Genomic DNA, 21,180 nt, shown 5'->3' on the forward strand with positions numbered 1-21,180 from the left:
CCAACCGCCACATCCTCTCTGGCCTGCTGTTTGACCGCATAATGGGTCGTGAAGGTGTGCACCGAGGACCAGGTGGCTGCTCTGTAGATCTCCTGGATCGGGACCTGTGCCAGGAACGCCGTGGAAGTCACTTGCACCCTGGTCGAGTGGGCTGTGACCGCCAGGGCCGGAACACTTGCGAGCTCATAGCATGCCCGGATGCAGCTTGTAATCCAAGACGAAATCCGCTGCGCCGACACTGGGAGGCCTTTCATTCTCTCGGCTACAGCCACAAACAGCTGTGCGGATTTGTGAAAGGGCTTGGTGCGCTCCAAATAGAACGCCAGCGCTCGACGCACATCCAGGGTGTGCAAGCTGCGGTGACTCGGGTCCATATGCGGTTTCGGGAAGAACACTGGCAGACAAATGTCCTGGCCCAAATGGAATTGGGAGACCACCTTAGGGAAGAACTTGGGGTGTGGCCGGAGCTGCGCCTTGTCCTTGTGAAATACTGTATACGGTGGCTCAGAAGTGAGGGCCCTCAGTTCGGACACCCTTCTGGCCGAGGTAATGGCAACCAGAAATGCCACCTTCCAGGAAAGGTGGAGGAGAGAACAGGAAGTAAGGGGCTCGAAAGGAGGTCCCATGAGTTTAGAGAGGACCAAGTTAAGGTTCCATGGAGGGACTGGGGGGCGGGAGTACAGAAACACCCTCTCCAACCCTTTAAGGAACCATCCCACCATTGGGTGGGAAAACACCGAGCCCCCCCAAGAACCCCAGATGGAAGGCGAAGATGGCTGCCAGGCGTACTCTGAGTGAGGACAGGGCTACTTGAGGTATAGGAGGTACTCCAGGATGGCTTGCACCGCGGCCTGGCATGGCTGCTCCTGTCGGGGTTCACACCAACAAGAGAACCTTTTCCACTTGGCCATATAGGTCACCCTGGTAGAGAGCTTTCTACTGCCAAGCAGGATCAGCTGCATGGGAAGGGAGCACTGGCTCTCCAGGGCATTTAGACACAAAGCCTCCACGCCATCAGGTGCAGTGACTGTAGATCGGGGTGGAGAAGCCGCCCGCCGTCCTGCATAATGAGCTGTCGGTGTAAGGGGCAGGACTACTGGGGCCTCCACCGACAGCTAGGAGCGATGTGTACCAGTGCTGGCGGGCCCAGGCTGGGGCAATGAAGATCACCATCTGCCTGTCCCTGCACACCTTGAGTAGGACCTTGTGTACCAAGGGGAGCGGTGGGAAGGCATACATCAAGCCCCCACTCCACGGGATCGCAAATGTGTCCACAAGCGAGCCCGGACTGCGGCCCTAGAACGAGCAGAACCGTGGGTACTGGGCGTTGGCCCTGGTGGCAAACAGGTCTACCTGGGTAAACCCCCACCTGCGGAAGAGCGAAAGCACGACATCCGTCCTGACCATCCACTCATGCATGTGGTATGACCTGCTGAGGGAGTCTGCCAGCTCGTTCCATACCCCCGGGAGATGAGACTCCTTGAAGTGAATTGCATGGGCTATGCAAAGATCCTAGAGGAGGAGAGCCTCGCGACAGAGTGGTGAGGAACGAGCCCCGCCATGTTTATTTATATAAAACATGGCAGTAGTGTTGTCTGTCAGAACTGTCACGCTGTGACCACTCAGAGTGGCGTGAAAGGTCTGGCAGGCGAGACGAACCGCCTGAGCTCCTTCACATTGATATGGAGCGATCGCTCTGCTCCGGACCACAACCCCTGCATCATGAGGTCCCCCAGGTGAGTCCCCCATCCGTGGTCTGAAGCGTCCGTCACCAGCGTCAGGTCCGGTTGGGGATAGCTTTGCAAACCACAGGCTGGGACTGCCACCACAGCAGGGAGTCCAGCACGTCCCTTGGGGCTGTCACTACCAAGTCCAGGGCGTCCCTGCCTGGGCGGTACACCCGAGCAAGCCACGCCTGCAGAGTCCTGAGTCTCAGTCTGGCATGCCTGACCACGTGCGTGCATGCTGCCATGTGGCCCAGCAGCCGCAGGCAGCACCTGGCCGTTGTCGTCGTAAACTGGTGCAGGGAGGCCACCGCTTGCTGGATAGCCTGGAATCGGGATACTGGAAGGCTTGCCCTGGCCTGCACCGCATCCAGGACTGCCCCTATGAATTCCACTTTCTGCGTGGGTACGAGCGTGGACTTGGGGACGTTGACCAGGTGCCCCAGCTCGCGGAACAATCTCAGGCCCACCTCCACATGGCCCCGCACTTCCGCCTTGGATCAGCCCGCCAGGAGCCAGTCGTCACGGTATGGGTACACCCGGATTCTCTACCTCCGTAAGAAGGCCACCGCCACACACCTCAGGAACACCCGTGGGGCCGCAGGTAGACCTAACGGGAGAATCACAAACTGGTAATGTTCTTGGCCCACAGTGAGGCGTAGGAACAGCCAATGTGCTGGGTGGATGGCAATATGAAAGTACGCGTCCTTCATGTCGAGGGCAGCGTACCAGTCCCCTGGATCCAAGAAAGGTATGATGGTGCCCAGAGAGACCATGCGGAACAGGGCCTTGACCAGGAACGTGTTGAGCCCGCGCAGGTCTAGGATGGGGCGAAGACCCCCTTTGGCCTTGGGGATGAGGAAGTACCGGGAGTAGAGCCCCTTCCCCCTTAGGCTGTGCGGCACCACCTCTACCGCCCCCACCTCTAGCAGTGAGTGGATTTCCTTCTCTAGGAGATGCTTGTGAGAGGGGTCCCTGAAGAGGGACAGGGAAGGGGGGTAGGAGGGAGGCGAACTGCAGCGAGTACCCGTTCTGCACCGTGTGTAAGACCCAGCGATCTGACGTAACGGTGGACCACACTCAGGAGAAACGGGACAGGCAGTTACATAAACAAAGGGACAGATCCGGTGACTGGTCTGGTACGCTGTCCTCGAGCACACCTTCAAAAGCCTGGCTTAGTGCCCAGCTGGGGTTTGTGCTGGCCTTGGTTCTGGCCCGGCGCATTATTGTTACTGTTGTTGCGCTGCTGCCTGTTATCCCTGCCTCACCTACGGTAAGGCTCATGCCCATGGCAAAGCAGGTACTGGTGTTGAGGGGGAGGCTGCGGCTTAAAGGGCTTCCTCTGGGTCGCCGGGGTGTGCATACCCAGTGACTTAAGCGTAGCTCGCAAGTCCTTAAGGCTGTGCGGCCTCGTGTCTGTCTGGTCTGAGAAGAGTCCAGACCCTTCGAAGGGGAGGTCCTGGAGTGAATTCTAGACCTCGAGTGGCAGGCCTGACTCCTGGAGCCATGCCGAGTGCTTCATGACCACCCCGACGCGACTGTTCTAACCGCTACATCTGCCGAATCCAGGGAGGCCTGGAGAGAGGTCTTGGCTACTGCCTTGCCCTCGTCCACCAGGGCCATGAACTCCTGTTGGGAACCTTGTGGTTGTCCTTAAGGTTGTCCTTAAACCTCCCCACCGCCGCCCAAGAGTTGAAATTGTGCCTGTTGAGGATAGCCTGGTGGTTCGCAATCCTTAATTGAAGGCCCCCAGATGAGTACACATTTCTGCCAAAAAGGTCCAGGCGTTTCGCCTCCTTGGCCTTAGGGGCTGGGGCCTCCTGTCCATGGCGCTCCCTTTCGTTTACCGCTGAGACCACTAGGGAGCATGGACTCGGGTGGCAGAACAGAAACTCAAAGCCCTTAGATGGGGCAAAGTATTTACGCTCCACTCCTTTGGCCGTTGGAGCGCTGGGGTCTGCCATATGGTCTTATAGTTGGACTGAATGGTCTTAATGAGTGGGAGCGCTATTCTGGATGGACCTTTGGGGCTTAAAATGTTCACCATGGGGTCCTCCTGCTCAACCATCTCCTCAGCCTGCAACCCCAAGTTCTGGGCGACCATACGCAGGAACTCCTGGGGGGCTCTATGGTCTACCGGTGGAGGGCCGGACACCTCTGTACCCGCCACCGCCTCATCCGGGGATGATGAGGAGATGAGCTACTGCTCGACCCCCTCTGGTTGGTCCTCCTGCTCCCCTCCTCCTGTGGGAGGGGCCTCCGGCTCGGGCCGGGACTCCATAGGACGGCACCAGACTCGGTGCTGGTCTCTCCGGTTTATCCTAGGGGGATGCTGGAGGCCTGGATACTGTAGCCTCCGCCCAGGGTGTCCAGAAGGGCCAATGACCTGGCAGCCCCCATTGGTGTTGCCAGCCCACCTGAGGGTCCCTGCTGTCTGGGGCCCGGTGCGGGTAGCTTTAGTGGCCGGAGTCTGCACCGGATTGTGGCGACGCTGATCACAAAGGCCACGGCAGTACCAATGATCTGCGCCAGCAGGAGAACAAGCGGCTCCTGGCTGAGAGGGAGCAGTACCGGTATCCCCGGGACCTGGACCGGGACCATCTGCAGGAGTCCTCTGGCGAGGGCCGTCTCAACTCCTCCCAGTGACAGTCTCTGGGTGGTGCCGGAGAGCAGTGTGCCCTTTCCAGTGCTTCCTTGCGCGGACTCACTCCCGGTGCTGCAACCTCCTTCTGGGCCGCTAGCAACCGTGAGTTCGCAGAGTCGGAGCTCAACCAGGACCAACTCTGGGAGCAGTGCCGGGATGGTGTCCTCGAGCAGCACACCATTGCCAGCTTACCCCTCGACGGCACCCAAGGCATGGGTGCCAGAGGGTTCTCCCCATACGGGAGGGGGCTCGCTGCCAACAGGTCAATGAGGTCCTTTGCAGCCTCAAAAGGTGCCAGGTGTAGAGGGCTGATCCGTTATGCCCTCAAGCCCATCGTCCACACTGAGCTTACTTAGGTCTGGGCTCGGTGGGGCTTGTGCTGCCGGGACCACTGGTGTCGGCACCAGTACCACAGCCTTCCCGCTCTGATCAGCGCTTGGGGCCTTGGAAGGCGCCAGCCTCCTGTGCGGAGCACGACTGTGCCTTCCTTTCGGCTGCACCGGGGGCTGCACTGGGGAGGACGAACGGTGCCAGGACCTAGCCTGGCGCTCTGGGGCCGACAGTTTACAGTGCTTAGCTGGTGCCGGGGCACTACGCACCGAGGAAGCCTTAGCTGGCGTCGGGCACTCTGGGCCCGGTGGCTGCAATGCAGCCTCCATCAACAGCTGCTTTAAATGAAAGTCTCTTTCTTTCCTTATTCTTGGTTTAAACGCCTTGCAAATCCTACACCGTTCAGTTTGATGTCCATCCCCCAGGCAATGTAGACACGAGTTGTGGGGGTCACTAACTGGCATAGGTTTGCAGCACGTGGCGCAAGCCTTGAAGCTGTGGGCCTGTGGCATGCCCGGGGTGGGTGCTCGAAGCCTCCAAGCACCTAATCACTTAAGCGTCCACAATAAAGGTATGTTAACTAACTGATAACAGCTACTCTGAAGGCTAAGGGACTACTCTTCTACGAGAGAGAGAAAGAGAGAGAGAGAAGTTGTTCCAACGCCACCACGGACGGGAAGAAGGAACTGGAGGGGGTCGGGCCAGCAGGGGTATATACGCACGGCACAGTGGCGCCCCTGGGGGGGCCCACAGGGAGCCGCTAAGGGAAAACGTTTCCAACATTTGTGCACACAGCGCGCGCACACCTAATGTGTAATGGACGTGAACAAGCCCTCGAAGAACTTAACATTGTTACAAATATCCAAAGCATCCTCACCAACAACCTTTAAAAATGGATGATTTCACTTCATAATTTTTGGCCTCTGCCTCTGTGGCTGCTTAAGCAAATCTGTTGGAATTTTTTTCAGTTCTTTGAAGCATTGCCTGTCAACTGCAGACTGGATGGAGGTTGCAACACATCCAGTTTTGGCTTTCTTCCCTTCTTAAGCTAGCTGAGCTACTTTTGTGCTCATAAAATACATACAATAGCCTTTATTCTTCTCTATTTGCTGCTCCACGTGTTCCCCTTTCTGTTTCAAACACAGGAGTAAACCTCAAAATTATTAGTGTCTCATTTTCATATAGCACTTCTGACACCATGTAATAATCTTGGGGTTCTCATTAAACAGAAAATCAGTGAAAGAGATAGGAATACAAATTTTATTAAAAACAAACTAGAGAGCTTCTAGTGGTGGATTGCTGGGCACAGCTACACTGTGTTCTCCACCCCTGCTTCCTAGACATTTCTCCAAATTCCTATATTCATAATACTGACCCTTATGACTGAGCCCCTCTAAAGTAGAATTTTGCACAAACCTATCTCTACAACTGCCACATTTATGTCCTTAGAATCCTCAGAACCCTAAGCAAGGGAGCACAGAAGTAAAGCAACAGAAAACCAGGGTGGATGAGGGCAGCATGAGTTACTGCAGAGCATATTACCTAACATAACCCAGTAACTAACTGAAAATGGGGCATTTTCTCTTCCTTGACTTAATACCAGAAGATGGAAATCCAAGTGATACTGCAGGAAAAACAGCACCTGACAATCCCATTCTTGATTCAGATCACAGGAGGGATGGAAAATGATGGCAACTATCTACTGACTTGCAGATGAAGCTAGAGAAAGCAGCTTACATAGAAAGGATGAGAAATATAATACTACTGACAAGCTGCAGTGTACAGAACAAAAGCCTCATTTTATTAAGTGCTGCTGTTTAGGGAGACAAGCCACACTGTAAATTGTACTGAAAAATGCATTCTTCTGCTCACAGATCTAATTCCCATTCCCTCTGCTCACAGCACTCAATTTAAAATATGAGCATTCATTACAATAGGACAGATTAAAATAGAAGAGGGACATAACATTTATTGCTATTTATAATGCCTACTATATTTTCATTATATTAACAAAATGTCATTTTCATGCACAATAACATACCCAGAATAGAAGGCAGCCATAGGCATACATGTCAGAGGATGGAGATGCCAGGTGTCCCATTCTTAATTCAGGGGAAATTAAGTTCAAGTTACCAACTACCATAGAGTTCGCAGAGGCACGTTGATCCTAGAAGGGACAACATTACAATCAGCAATTTTAAGCCGAACTGGCAATCCAGTAAAATGAACATTCCTTCCCATTCCCCATGATCTCACAGGAACACCTTTGCCTTACATTTCTTCCTTCAATGATGGCCCAAACGGGATTGTAAAGGCCTCCTACTACGAAAAATGGAGCAGAGGGGGAATAAAGGCAATGAAGTATCACTCTTAAAACACAGGACTAGGCGATTCTTGCTCACACGTCATGAAAAATAACAATTCTAATACCAGGTTTCGGAGCAGCAGCCGGGTTAGCCTGTATCCGCAAAAAGAAAAGGAGTACTTGTGGCACCTTAGAGACTAACAAATTTATTTGAGCATAAGCTTTCGTGAGCTAAACTACACATGAAAAGATACTCCAGTACCATGAGAAACGACTGCGATGTTAAGGTTGAAATAAAGAAAATTTGAAAAGCTACTGTTTTCCACTGTTTCTCTAAGCCATTCTAGACACAGACATAACTTTGATAGAAACATACAACTCCAGAACAAAGGGTAGGTAACCACAAAGCAGATTAACAGACTACAGAATACAAGACCCACTCATCAAAAATGTAATTTGCAGAAATTTGAAGAGGTATGTAGATATCCAGCTGGCTGCCTTATTGTATATAACTCTAGAGGGGCAGCATTCCTTCTCAGCCCAGAGAAGGAAGGTGGGCCTTGCAGTAAAGCACTGGACTGGGACTCAGAAGAACTAGGTTCTAGTCTCATTTCTGTCAGGCTTCCTGCTTTTTCTGTCTCAGGTCCACATCAGAGTCAGTTGCATGTCTCCTCCTCCTCCGCCTGGACTCCAGGATTAGCTAGAGCACAGCAGAGAGAATTCCTGCTCTCAGTTCTTGTGCCCAGCACAGGACTCCATGAGTGCCAGGAGTAATAACTGCAGCTCCTGCAGCCCCTGGATGGAACATGGTCAGTGCAGACACAATCTTCAGGGAATTTAACTGCCACTGTTGGAGACTGGATACTGGACTAGACAAACCTAGACCTGGACAAGGCTGATCCAATACAACAATACCCATGTTCTTTTTTAACTGCTTTGCTGAACCAGGGCCATACTCAGTAAAGATCATATTTTTTCAGGTTATAGTGCCTATAGAAACTTATTCCACCAGTACTTATAACACTATATTGGAATTATTCAGAATCATTGCATACACCATGCTTTCACATTTGAAGTAGTATGCAAAATACACTGGCAAATGAAGAATTTGTCAATAAAACCTACCTTTAAATTGTCACAATAAGGGGTACCAAAAAAAATAGCAAAGGCATTCATGCTATAACTCATAATGAAGAATTCTGAGTGAGATTAAGGAAACCCCTGAATATACTTGAAAAAAAAAATTACCACTGATTTGGTGAAGTCAAAATCTCCAACAATTCCTTGTTTTCGATTCAGAGCAAACACATTATTTGTATGCAGAGATCCATGAACTATATTAGCTTTGTGCAGCGTATGCAGACCACGAGCCACTCCTTCCATCACTTTCAATATTTCCTGATGAAAAGAAGAAATTTTAGAAACTGAAGGAGCCAAGTGAAAAAACTCAGCATGCTTCCACTGCAGAACCATTGCAAGTATTCTGAATGGGAAACTACACAACACTTAGTAAGATTCTGAAGAGTTGCAGAGCCAGTCAAAAAAGAACCCAGGCACACCTGAATTAATCATTTTTAACACACAATGTAAATACCCATTTGGATATATGGATTCATACCTGGCTCTGTCCTGACAAGCAATGCAAGAGAAAAAGCCATTCACAAAACTTATGACCACTTATTTAAAAAGAAGGCTATGCGTCCAAATGGCTTGTTTACAGTTGGAAGTCATTTTGGGGAAGGAAAGGTAAGAAAGAAAATGACAGGATGAAAATGCAGACAAGAGTAATCATGATCATTTTAATCATGATTAGAATTTGCTTGCCAATATTTTTTAAAGGATAGCAACAACAACAAAGGCTGGAATATTGAAAGGAGCGTGAGTTAGGTCCCCTCCTCCAGGGTCCTTTGAAAATCCCAGCCCCAGTGACTGGACACTAAATTGAGGTATTCATAAAAACACAAACTGGCCTATTCCTTTGCAGGGTTTTCTCAACAGTGCTCACCGTGAATGCAAGTTACATTGCCATATCACTGGCCAGCAAAGAAAAAGGTGAAATAAGAGAAGAGAGGATCAAGTTGGTTTAAATATTTGTTGAAAAACTTTGCTGAGATTTTGAATAAATTACCCTATTACTTACTTCTGAAGTTAAAGGTGTACTAGCTTGCAGTGCTCCTAGACTTGCTCCTGGGTAATATGGGACCATCAGATATACCAAAGGATCAGACTTAAAAAACAAAAAAAACTCAAGGACAATAGACTGATAAAGAAGGGGATTTCAGTTAAAATATCTATTTACTGCGAAGTCAACATATAGCACATATTAAATCCTCACTAAACCAAATTAATTTTATTTGACTGCTTATGTAAATTCTGCATGGCAGTTTTTCTATGCAAAGCTTTGGTTAAAAAACAAAAAGCTTTAACAACAAATTATGAATCTTCTAGATGAAAAATAGCAATCAAAGAAGGATGTCAATCTGGAATTTACCTTGCACAAAAAAAGGAACATCAACTGTAATAATCCAGATTTCTCCTTAAATTCACTCCAAGCTCTGTGATATTTGGCTGTTCTTTCTATCACTTTTGCCTCTGTGTTCACATCTACAGAATAGCCCTGAAAACAAAGAATTTTCAGATGATTCCTAATTTAACATTGTTAATGTGGAATTACTATATTTTATGTTTTAGAACAATTACAAGACAAATTCTATTGAGTGACCTCCTGTTACATTGTATTATAATGCTCAACCTGGGATCTGAGAGATAAGTCCCAAATTTTCTTTGTAAACGTTTAAATTGTTGGACTAGCAATACAGGTCCAGTGTTCCCATTGCGCAAACAGTATCATAGCCAAGTTAACGAGCAGTGTTTACACCAGTGGTGGGCAACCAGAGGCCCATCAGGGTAATCCGCTGGCGGGCCATGAGACAGTTTGTTTACATTGACCGTCCACAGGTGTGGCTCCGGTTTGCCGTTCCCAGAAAATGGGAGCTGTGGGAAGCAGCAACCAGCACATCCCTGAGGCCCGCACTGCTTCCCTCAGCTCCCATTGGCTGGGAATGGTGAACCGTGACAACTGGGAGCTGTGGGGGGCCGGGCATGCAGACAGTCTATGTAAACAAACTGTCTCGTGGCCCAAGAGCGGATTACCCTCAGGGGCTGTGTGCGGCCCATGGGCCGCAGTTTGCCCACCACTGGTTTACACTGTTCCACATTAACTTCATTACTTCTTGATCTCCCGAACGCTGGTGGGTAGGAGGGGGAAGCGTGGCAGTGGAAAGCAGAGGAGACACCTGGAAATCAGTAGGGAAGGTGTTAGTATGAGTAGGATGGAGACTGAAGTTGGTCCTGCTTCGAGCAGGGGGTTGGACTAGATGACCTTCAGGGGTCCCTTCCAACCCTGATATTCTATGATTCTACGACTGCACCAAGAACAGGGAGTGATAGCCAGTAAGAGGAGGGCCCACTGACTCACAGGAATGGCAGTCAGCAAAAGGAAGGAACACGCTTGCAGCTGCTCCCAGAGAAGTGAAAGAGGAGAAGAGAGATGGAGACAAACAGTAAAAAACTAACACTGCTTTGGTTGTGATCCAAGAGTCTAACCCAAATTAATTAGCATTTACAAGGGTACTACTGAAAGTAATAAAGAAGCAGTTACTGAGTACAAGCAGATCAATATACTCTTTAAGTTACCAAGAGCTCCACATACAGCTAAGAACTGAAAGTCAGTGACAGAAAATTACCTTTAAAAGAACCTTCTGTTCTTGAACTTCTGAACACACTAATGGGTGCTTCGTGCTCAATTTCTTCAGGGGTTCAGCATCGAGGAGGTCCCGTTCTAAGCTGACTGTCAGAAGTCCACCAGAGTTCTGGAGTACACATGCAAACACAACTGAAATGCCACCAACTACCTAAATAATCCAGACACTGCATATATTTAAACAATCTTGGCATTGTTGAATGCTTAATATTTATCTGCCACCACAGATAATGCAGGACACTGACCATAATGTAAGGAAGGTCAAACTTAGGTTTAAATTAAGTACTCTTTTTTAAAATAAAGAGAGATTCCATTTGGTGATTTTTTCCTCCCCTCTGTGTTAAACATATTAACGTGACCTTCATTCCTTCAATGCACATAATTTGGATTTAATCTGTCAGTGTCATTTACATGAGCCACTGACCGGCCATCTACTTTATAGACATTAAAAACCTACGCTCCTGACATGCATAACACATGGTTTTTGTTTTCTCCTCCCTTCACCCTGCCCCAGACACTGCCAGTCTCAGCATTTCAAGCTGGGCCAGCATTTAGGTGTTACTGTTGGTGAATTAAACCATAACATGACCAGTAAAGCTGAATGTGTAATGTAAGTAAATGAAGTTTGAACACCATATTTGAAATTATTTTCTAGTTACTGGCATGAGTGGGTGACATTGCAAGTGTGTGTGAGACAGAAGTCTCTTTGGGATGTGAATAATAAAATCTCTCATTTATTGTTTAAAGTTTTCATTTGGTCCATGACAATACGTTCAGTTGTTTAACTTGTAATCTGACTACTGCCCTTAAAGACTTCATCACTTACTAGAATCTTTGGCAGCTCTTGCTTTAAGGCATATTTAATGAAGCTACTTCCCTTACTCTCAAATACATACTCTCAGTTCCCTGCCCTTAGAAACACAGCAGGGGCTTCTTACCATATACTTCAGAATTCCTGCTTCCGGGTGAAGGAGTGGCAGCTCAGGGAACCATTTCTGTACCAGGCAAGTAAGCCTCTCCTGAATTAGGGATACATTCATCAATGCCGACTGCCTCCGCATGCAGTACTTACAAGTATATACCAAAAAAATACATTAACTGAAGTTTGGACTGTATGCCCACAAAACATCGATTTCTGAAAATATGAAGAGTGGAATCTACCCTCTTCCAGTCACATCACTCAGAATGCAACTGGCTTTCACTTTTTCACAGCATCAGTACTATAACAGCCCAATTGGATGTATTTTTAAAAACAGGGTTTGTGTGGTAATTTTAGGGACTTCTGGATGCCCCCATCCTTTAGAAAAATATGATCCACCCCCTACCATAAACTGAGCTTCCTCATCAAAGTAGCAAGGGGAGGGCAGCTGGACTTACTCTCCTCTCCTTCCCCAACCTGAAGATAGTTCAAAGGACAAAGAAGGGGGAAAAACCGTTACTCAATTCTCGTAACTGTTGTTCTTCGAGATGTGTTATTCATGTCCATTCCAATCAGGTATGTGCGCGTGCATGTACACGTTGACCGGAAGATTTTTCCCCAGCAGCATCTGTCAGGTCGGCCTGGGCACCCCCTGGAGTTGCGCCTTCATGGCGCCCAATATAGAGCCCAGCTGACCCAGTACCCCTTCAGTTCCTTCTTGCCACCTACTCTGACAGAGGGGTAGGAGGGTGGGTATTGGAATGGACATGAACACCACATCTCAAAGAACAACAGTTACGAGGAGTAACCATTTTTTCTTCTTCAAGTGCTTGTTCGTGTCCCTTCCAATCAGGTAACACCCAAGCCAAATTCAGGAGGTGAGGTCTGAGCTGTCCACTGATTGGAGTACTGCTCTTCCAAAGGCCGCATCGTCTCTGGACTGCTGGATGATTGCATAGTGCGCGGTGAAAGCATGTATGGATGACCATGTCGCAGCTCTGCAGATTTCCTGGGTGGGAACTTAATCCAGGAACACCATCGATGAAGCCTGTGCCCTGGTAGAGTGCGCTCTGACTGGAGGCGCAGGAACCCGTTAGATTGTAGCACTCGCTGATACAGGCCACAATCCATGATGAAATGCGCTGGGCTGAAACCGTGACCTTTCAGCATGTCCGCCACTGGCACAAATTGTTGAACCGACTTCCTGAACAGTTTTATTCTCAATGTAAAAGGCCAGTGCTCTGCGGATGTCCAGTGTGTGGAGTCTCTGCTCCCTGCTGCTCGAATGAGGTTTAGGGTAGAAAACTGGGAGGAAAATGTCCTGGTTGATGTGGAACTGCGACACAACTTTCGGGACGAAAGCAGGATGGGGCCTGAGCTGAACCTTGTCCTTAAAAAATACGGTGTAGGGCAGCTCTGAAGTTAGGGCCATGAGCTCAGACAGCCTCCTGGCCGAGGTTATCGCCACCAGGAATGCGACCTTGTAAGAGAGGTAGAGCAGGGAGCATGTTGCTAAAGGCGGGCCCCATGAGCCTAGAGACGGCCAAGTTGAGGTCCCAGGCAGGAACCGGTTGGTGCACATGTGGGTACAACCTGTCGAGCACCTTCAGGAAGCGGCTGACCAGGGGGTTAGCAAAAACCGAGCAGCCCTGTGCACCCGGGTGGAAGGCCAAGATGGCAGCCAAGTGAACTCTTACAGAAGGCAACAAGAGACCCTCCTGTTTCAGGTGCAGAAGATAGTCCGGAATGTGCGGCATTGAGGCTAGCATCGGGGGCGCATCGCGCTGCGCCGACCAGACTGAAAATCTCTTCCACTTGGCAAGGTACGTGGCCCTCATTGAGGGTTTTCTCCTGCAAATGAGGACCTGTCTAACCTGGTCTTAACCGGAAAGCTCTGATGGATTCAACCATGGAGTTTCCGTGCCATGAGGTGGAGCGACTGCAGGTTTGGGTGTTGGAGATGTCCGTGATCCTGTGTGAGAAAGTCTGGGAAGAGCAGCAAGGTAATTGGGGCTCCCACAGACCTGTCCAGGAGAGATGTGTACCAATGCCGACATGGCCAGGCCGGTGCTATCAGCAAAACCCAAGCACGATCTATCGGCGGGAAGGCATACAGAAGAACCTCTCCCCAATGGAGGAGGAATGCATCTGCTATGGAGCCTGGGCTGCGATTCTGTCACTGACAGTGCTGGGGCTATGGGCGTTGGAACAGGCATCGGCATCAGTCCTACGGGAGGGAGCTGCATCGGCACGCTCACAGGAACCACTGGAAGTAGGGGGCCCAGTGCCAACACCGGCACTGGGCCAAAGGTGCCTGCATCGAGGTCAATGTCGACAATGGTGCAGGCGTGGGAGACGGGTGCGTCAACGCCATGAGAGGCTGTGCGAAGGTCGGAGCCGAGCACCATGCCAGAGTCAATGATGGAGACTGAGGCAGAGGCATCGGGACCATAGGCGCCGAGGGCAGATGCGCAGCAGAAGGTGGCAGAGGCAACGGAAGATGTTGCTGAGCATGGACCTGGTTTCCTTCCTGGCCCTGGTGAAAAGCCCAGGGGGTCCAGAAGGGCCATTGAGGCAGGTTCTGCCACTGCAGAGGCCATGCCTGGGGCTCTCTTCTGTACCTCAACCTATGATTTCTGCTCCTACCAGAGCAATAGGAGTCGGACTCTGACACCAAAGTCTCAGACACTGAAGACCATGGAGGAGCCGATCCTTGGTGCCTCCAACGCCAAAAGCTCAGGGAGCAGGTAGGCTCTCTGTCGGAGCAGGCAGGCGCCAAGGGACATGGCGAGGGGGAGCATCTCAACATTACAGGCAGCTTCCCCTTCAAATGCACCCGAGGACGCGGGTCCGCTGACACTGAGGGCTCCTCCCTGGCAGGCGAGAAAGATGCCGTCAGTTGGAGGAGGTCCTGAGCAGCCTGTTATGCTTCCGGCGTGGACAGGAGCTGCAGGTGCCGTGTAGGCACCGGTGATCGAGGCGGGGCCGGACTTAACTGCCGCACCTGGGCAGGAGTCAACACGGTCCCGAAAGGAGATCCTGAGTGGCAGCCCACCTGGGGTTGCACATCTCGTGGCTTCTCCGGAAAGCAATCGTCTGGCTTTTTCTTCTTTTGAGCCACTGGTAAGTGGGAGCAGAGCCTACTCTCAGACAGGCCCTGCGAGGAGCAGTGATGGTGCCGAGGGTCTCAGGAAGAGTCCTTTCTTGGCGCTGAGCTCGCCAACAGCGCCGGAGCACTCCACAACGAGGACGATGTAGAGGGGTCAGGTCTCCTAGTCCAGGTTGGAGTGGGGGCGTAGAGCTGCTGCCATAAGGATCACCTTGAGCCGCTGTTCCCTTTCCTTAAGAGTTCTTGGACAGAACTTGCAGCAGATCTTACAGTGATCTTTCTGATGGGTCTCCCCCAGGCGTAGACACAGAGAGTGTGGGTCACTCTTCAGCAAGCACTTGGCACACGCCAAACATTTTTGGAAACCCAGGGATCACAGCATACCATGGCTCCTCGAACTGGAGTGGGGGGGGACACGCCCAACAAACACTATACTAAAAACTCTAAAACTAACAACTAACTATATACAACCGGATAGAGAGTGAACTTGCTGAGCAAGAGCTAGGGGAACTTCCAGCCACCATCACTGGCAGTAAGGAGGAACTGAGGGGGTGGTGGGTCGGCAGGGATCTATATTGGGCGCCATGAAGGCGCGACTCTAGAGGGCGCCCAGGCTGACCCGACAGATGCTGCTAGAGGAAAAATCTTCCAGCCAACGTGCCCGTGTACACACCTGATTGGAATGGACATGAACAAGCACTCGAAGAAGAACCCCAGTACCACCACCAGAGGCAGCCCAACCTCAGCAGGAGCAAGCAGGGGAAATTAGAAGCCAAGTGGCCAAACCTTAGAGTTGGTGAAACAGGCCACAGCTCTTGCCACCTCCAGCCACCCCAAACCTGTAACATTTAGGAGTTACTGTTACTCATGCTCAGCACTGCATTACCAGAGGTCCTGTTCCTGCCCTCCCCCTTCCTACTTCGAAAGAGGAGTGGCCACGGATTCTGGATTCCTCCCTCCAAACAGAGTATTTAGGAAGTGGGAGATCACTGGTGTCAGTCTTGCCTTCAACTTGGAGGAAGAACCTCCCTCTTCACTGTCCTGATCCTATCCTCCATATCACACAGATAAAGGCCTTCTTCAGCCACTGTAAAAAGAAAAGGAGTACTTGTGGCACCTTAGAGACTAACAAATTTATTTGAGCATAAGCTTTCGTGCCTCCGATGAAGTGAGCTTTAGCTCACGAAAGCTTACGCTCAAATAAATTTGTGAGTCTCTAAGTGCCACAAGTACTCCTTTTCTTTTTGCAGATACAGACTAACACGGCTGCTACTCTGAATTCAGCCACTGTGCTGCCTGATCATCTTCCTATTGCTCTGCTGAGGGGACTGGACCTCACACTTCCAGATTTTTGTCTACAATTCACTTTGAAAAAAGCTGTATCAGGTGGAAAAGAGGAAAAAGAGATGATTATCTCCCTCCACCTCAGAGAGTACTATTTCATTTCAGAGGCTTTACTGAATATGAGTGTGTCTTTAGTCTTTCCATTCAGTACTGTAACATTCATTCTTTAGATTTTACTGAGAATGAATGTATATAATAAAGCAATTGAAATGTAAATAGGTTTCAGAGTGGTAGCCGTTTTAGTCTGCATCAGCAAAAACAACGAGGAGTCCTTGTGGCTAACAAAGAGACTAATAAATTTATTTATATAACAAATTTTATAACAAATTTATTTATTTATAAATGTATATGTAAATGCAGCTCATATAAACTACATAGTTTAAGCTGCTTACATAATTGATACTTACATATTCTTCTTGTTCATTGTATATTTCCTGAATGAGACTATTCCTCAGTCCAGTGATTTCTTCTTTTATTTTTGTTATTTCATACTCACTGTAATCATCAGACTGAATGCAGAAACAATAAAATTACCATCGTATATGTCTCTCAAGAAATTATCATACTATATAATGTAACCTAGTACATAAGACCTAAAAAGTAGCTTCCATATCACATTATAATTTGAGAATGCAGTTTATTCTCAAAAGTATTCTAGGATGAAGGAAAGTTACGAACATCATCAGACCTCTTTTTTTGCTTTTCTAAATTACCTATTTGCTGTAATTTTCTTCATTCTCCTTTTTGGAAATCCTCTGGACACCAATAAAATCTAATGATTAGAAAGGGCATTCAGTTCACCCAGGTGGGTAGTCTAAATTATTGTTACAATAAAATTAGGGGTTTGAATGACTGGACAAGATGCTACACTAGATTTAGATTTTATCTGAAAGTTCCTGGCCACTGGCTTCATTTTAGAAATAAACTTTACAGAACCTGGACAGGAAGAGAGATGAAAAAATCAGACTGGAGGGTGTGTGTTCACTTCAGTAGCACACACTGGAGATCCGTCTCTCTTTCTCTCTGAGGAGGAACTTTTTTTTTCCATAGGATTCCTATAATTTTTTTTAAACCATTCTCTATCAGATACATTACTAGAACCTTTGAGTCCGATTTTCAGACCCAGAGCAGGCACACTGGCCTAGAAAGACATGTGAGGGACACACAAACATTGAAAAAAGAAAAGGAGGACTTGTGGCACCTTAGAGACTAACACATTTATTTGAGCATAAGCTTTCGTGAGCTACAGCCCACTACATCGTGAGCTGTAGCTCACGAAAGTTTATGCTTAAATAAATTGGTTAGTCTCTAAGGTGCCACAAGTACTCCTTTTCTTTTTGCGAATACAGACGAACACGGCTGCTACTCTGAAACAAACAGTGAAACTTTTCTTTATATTGAAAACCACACAGATGGATGCAAATACGCAAATCAACATTTGTGTATCTACATGGTTAAGCGTGAACTTATCAAGCCAGGTGGTACTTGCTCAGTAGGAACGCAAACACTTGCCTATCTGGCAACAGGAGATTAGGCCTGGAATAGGAAATGTTTTAAATAGACCTGGGGAAAGAAATGCAAATTCCATTTCACAGAGGAGTCTGAGATTTCAAAATCTGTTTATGTTCCAATTTGGAACAAAACCTGAAAATTTCATAATACTTTGTGAAAGAAAATGTGTTACATATTCACTTTGACTTTTTAAAATTTTATATTATAATTCAGAATATAAAACAAAAAAATAGAAACAAAAAGCCCTTTCAAACGGACAAATCAAAATTAGGGTTGTCAAGCGATTATAAAAATTAATCGCGATTAATCGCACTGTTATTCAAATTAATCGCGATTAATCGCACTGTTAAACAGTAAGGCCCTTAGGTGTTATATTTGCCAACACCATCTTCAGAATGTGAACAGATTGTAAACTGATGCAGTTTTAGTACATAGTTCTGAGAGGTGAGTTGCTCCAGTTAATCTCAATGTAGTATTACCTCTGGATCTAAAATATGATTTAAATATCACTTTTGTTACGACTAGGGCTGTCAAGTGATTAAAAAAATTAATTGCGTGGTTAACTGTGCTATTAAACAATAGAATACCATTTATTTACATATATTTGGATGTTTTCTACATTTTCAAATATATTGATTTCAATACAAAACAGAATACAAAGTGTACAGTTCTCACTTTATATTTATTTTTATTACAAATATTTGCACTGTAAAAATCAAAAGAAACAGTATTTTTCATTTCACCTAATACAAGTACTGTAGTGCAATCTCTTTATCATGAAAGTTGAACTTACAAATGTAGAACTATGTACAAAAAAAACTGCCTTCAAAAATTTTAAAAATGTAAAACTTTAGAACCTACAAGTCCACTCAGTCCTACTTCAGCCAATCGCTCAGACAAAACAAGTTTGGTTACAATTTGCAGGAGATAATGCTGCCCGCTTCTTGTTTACAATGTTACCTGAAAGTGAGAACAGACATTTGCATGGCACTGTCGTAGCCGGCATCGCAAGATATTTACGTGCCAGATGTGCTAAAGATTCATATGTCCCTTCATGCTTCAACCACCATTCCAGAAGACATGCGTCCATGCTGATGACGGGATCTGCTCAATAACAATCCAAAGCAGAGATGACCGACACATGTTCATTGTCCTCATCTGAGTCAGATGCCACCAGCAGAAAGTTGATTTTTTTTTTTTGGTGGTTCGGGTTCTGTAGTTTCCGCATCGGAGTGTTGCTCTTTTAAGACATATGAAAGCATGCTCCACACCTCATTTCTCTCAGATTTTGGAAGGCCCTTCAGATTCTTAAACCTTGAATTGAGTGCTCTCGCTTTCCTTGGAAATCTCACATTGGTAACTTCTTTGCATTTTGTCAAATCTGCTGTGCAAGTTCTTAAAACAAATATGTGCTACGTCATCATCCGAGACTGCTATAACACGAAATATAGGGCAGAATGCGGGTAAAACAGAACAGGAGACATACAGTTCTCCCCCAAGGAGTTCAGTCACAAATGTAATTAACGCACTTTTTTTTTTTTTTTTTAAAAAGAGCATCATCAGCATGGAAGCACGTCCCCTGGAATGGTGGCCGAAGTATGAAGGGACATATGACTGATTAGCATATCTGGCACGTAAATACCTTGCAACACCAACACAACACCAACTACAAAAGTGCCATGCAAACACCTGTTCTCAATTTCAAGTGACACCGTAAATAAGAAGCAGTCAGCAGTATCTCCCATAAATGTAAACAAACTTGTTTGTCTTAGCAATTGGCTGAACAAGAAGTAGGACTGAGTGGACTGGCAGGCTCTAAAGTTTTACATTGTTTTGTTTTTGAGTGCAGTTATGTAACAAAAAATCTACAACAGAGTTACATTTTCATGATAAAGAGATTGCACTACAGTACTTGTGTGAGGTAAACTGAAAAATACTATTTCTTTTATCATTTTTACAGTGCAAATATTTGTAATCAAAAAATTACATTAAGTGAGCACTGTACACTTGGTAGTCTATGTTTTAACAGAAATCAATATATTTGAAAATGTAGAAAAACATCCAAAAATATTTAATAAATTTCAATTGGTATTCTATTGTTTAACAGTGTGATTAATCACGATTAATTTTTTTAATCACAGTTAATTTTTTTGAGTTAATTGTGTGAGTTAACTGCGATTAATTGACAGCCCTAATCAAAATGTTTAGTTCGAAAAGTGCAGTAACAGGATGTTTTGACACTGCAGAAAAAAAAAAAGAAAAATTCCATCACACAAAATTTCAGTGAAATCTACACAATTTCAAGAAACCTTTTGGTTTTGACTAAACTGCATTTTCTGACCAACTCTAATTTTAAATCAGTTTGGTCTCCTCTCTCATTCTCCTAAAACTTGCTAGTACTTCTACACATTTAGAAGATCCAACCTGTCCTTGATATCCTGACAGTGAAAACACTCATCCATACCCTAAACATCTCTCATCTCAACTGTTACCTCTACCTTTCCTCTCTGATCTCCACCCCCTACATATCACCATCCAGTCCACCCAAAACGTGACAGCTAAAAGTATCTTCCTAGCCCAATTAAACTACATCACCCTTTGAATTTTTCCATTAGCCTCTACTAAAATAAATGGAAATAATCTGGTAACAGATTTACCAGATCAGTTCTTCTACTGATCTCACATTCAAAAATATATGAGCTGCACCTATCTTCCTGCAAATAACTAAGGCTAGAGAGTAAGACTTATTCTTGAGGTGCCAGTGCTTGGCTAAACCGCTTCTGCCATCTCTCCAGATGATGTGGGTGAGGTAATATCTTTTATTGGACCAATGTCTGTGGTGAGAGAGACAAGTTTTTGAGCTACACAGAGCACTTCCTCTGACACCTGAGGAAGAGTTCTTTGTAGCTCAAAAGTCTGTCTCTCTCACCAACAGACATTGGTCAAATACAAGATAGTACCTCACCCACCTTGTCTCTCTAATATCCTGGGATGAACAACACTGCATACTCTCTCCAGATGACTATTTCCCAGTGTTGAGTGGAAACACTAAATTCTTATGAACAGATTAAATATAAGCTTCATGGTAAAGCCTTATTCCATTATATTACTGACATGCATGGAAGAGGCCATCACAAAGGATACTTGAAGGCCTTATCTTGAGTGGGACAAATTTGGGGGGAGAGGGCAATAAGGGAAAGGTAATACATTAACAATTGTCCATTCTGGATCTTACCCTCCCCTCCATGTGGGATGTAGCACTCTGTAAGGAAAAATTAGAAGGAAAGAGAAATGAGATTAGCCAAAGCATCTGTCCCCAGTGATCTTGTACCTCCTTCCCCACAGATGACTCTCGCTCTTGGGCTTGGATTAGATATAAATAGGTAAACGGGAGGAAGGTACCCCAACTACTTGAGTATAGCTGGAAAACTTCTTGGTTCAGTGACCATTTGAGTGGTTCATCTGTTGACTGCAGAGGTTGTCTGCTTGTGTGTTCAGCATCACTTTTATGTGGAATCTCTCTAATGGAG

At 46.9% G+C, this 21,180-nt stretch overlaps 1 protein-coding gene across 1 annotated transcript in view; it reads right to left on the bottom strand.

The window, feature by feature from the left end:
• The window catches only part of STK31 (serine/threonine kinase 31), a 94,966-nt gene that overhangs the window by 11,408 nt on the left and 62,378 nt on the right, over nucleotides 1–21,180 (bottom strand). Inside the window, exons 16-22 of the mRNA XM_073333714.1 lie at nucleotides 16,546–16,647; nucleotides 11,705–11,785; nucleotides 10,750–10,875; nucleotides 9,495–9,620; nucleotides 9,144–9,230; nucleotides 8,252–8,401; nucleotides 6,740–6,865 (exon numbers count right to left, since the gene is read on the bottom strand). Coding sequence (XP_073189815.1) covers nucleotides 6,740–6,865; nucleotides 8,252–8,401; nucleotides 9,144–9,230; nucleotides 9,495–9,620; nucleotides 10,750–10,875; nucleotides 11,705–11,785; nucleotides 16,546–16,647 — 798 coding nt within the window. The remainder of the gene's footprint in view (nucleotides 1–6,739; nucleotides 6,866–8,251; nucleotides 8,402–9,143; nucleotides 9,231–9,494; nucleotides 9,621–10,749; nucleotides 10,876–11,704; nucleotides 11,786–16,545; nucleotides 16,648–21,180) is intronic.

The sequence above is a fragment of the Lepidochelys kempii genome, chromosome 2 (genome assembly GCF_965140285.1).
Source record: "Lepidochelys kempii isolate rLepKem1 chromosome 2, rLepKem1.hap1, whole genome shotgun sequence".
Lineage (NCBI taxonomy): Eukaryota > Metazoa > Chordata > Testudines > Cheloniidae > Lepidochelys > Lepidochelys kempii.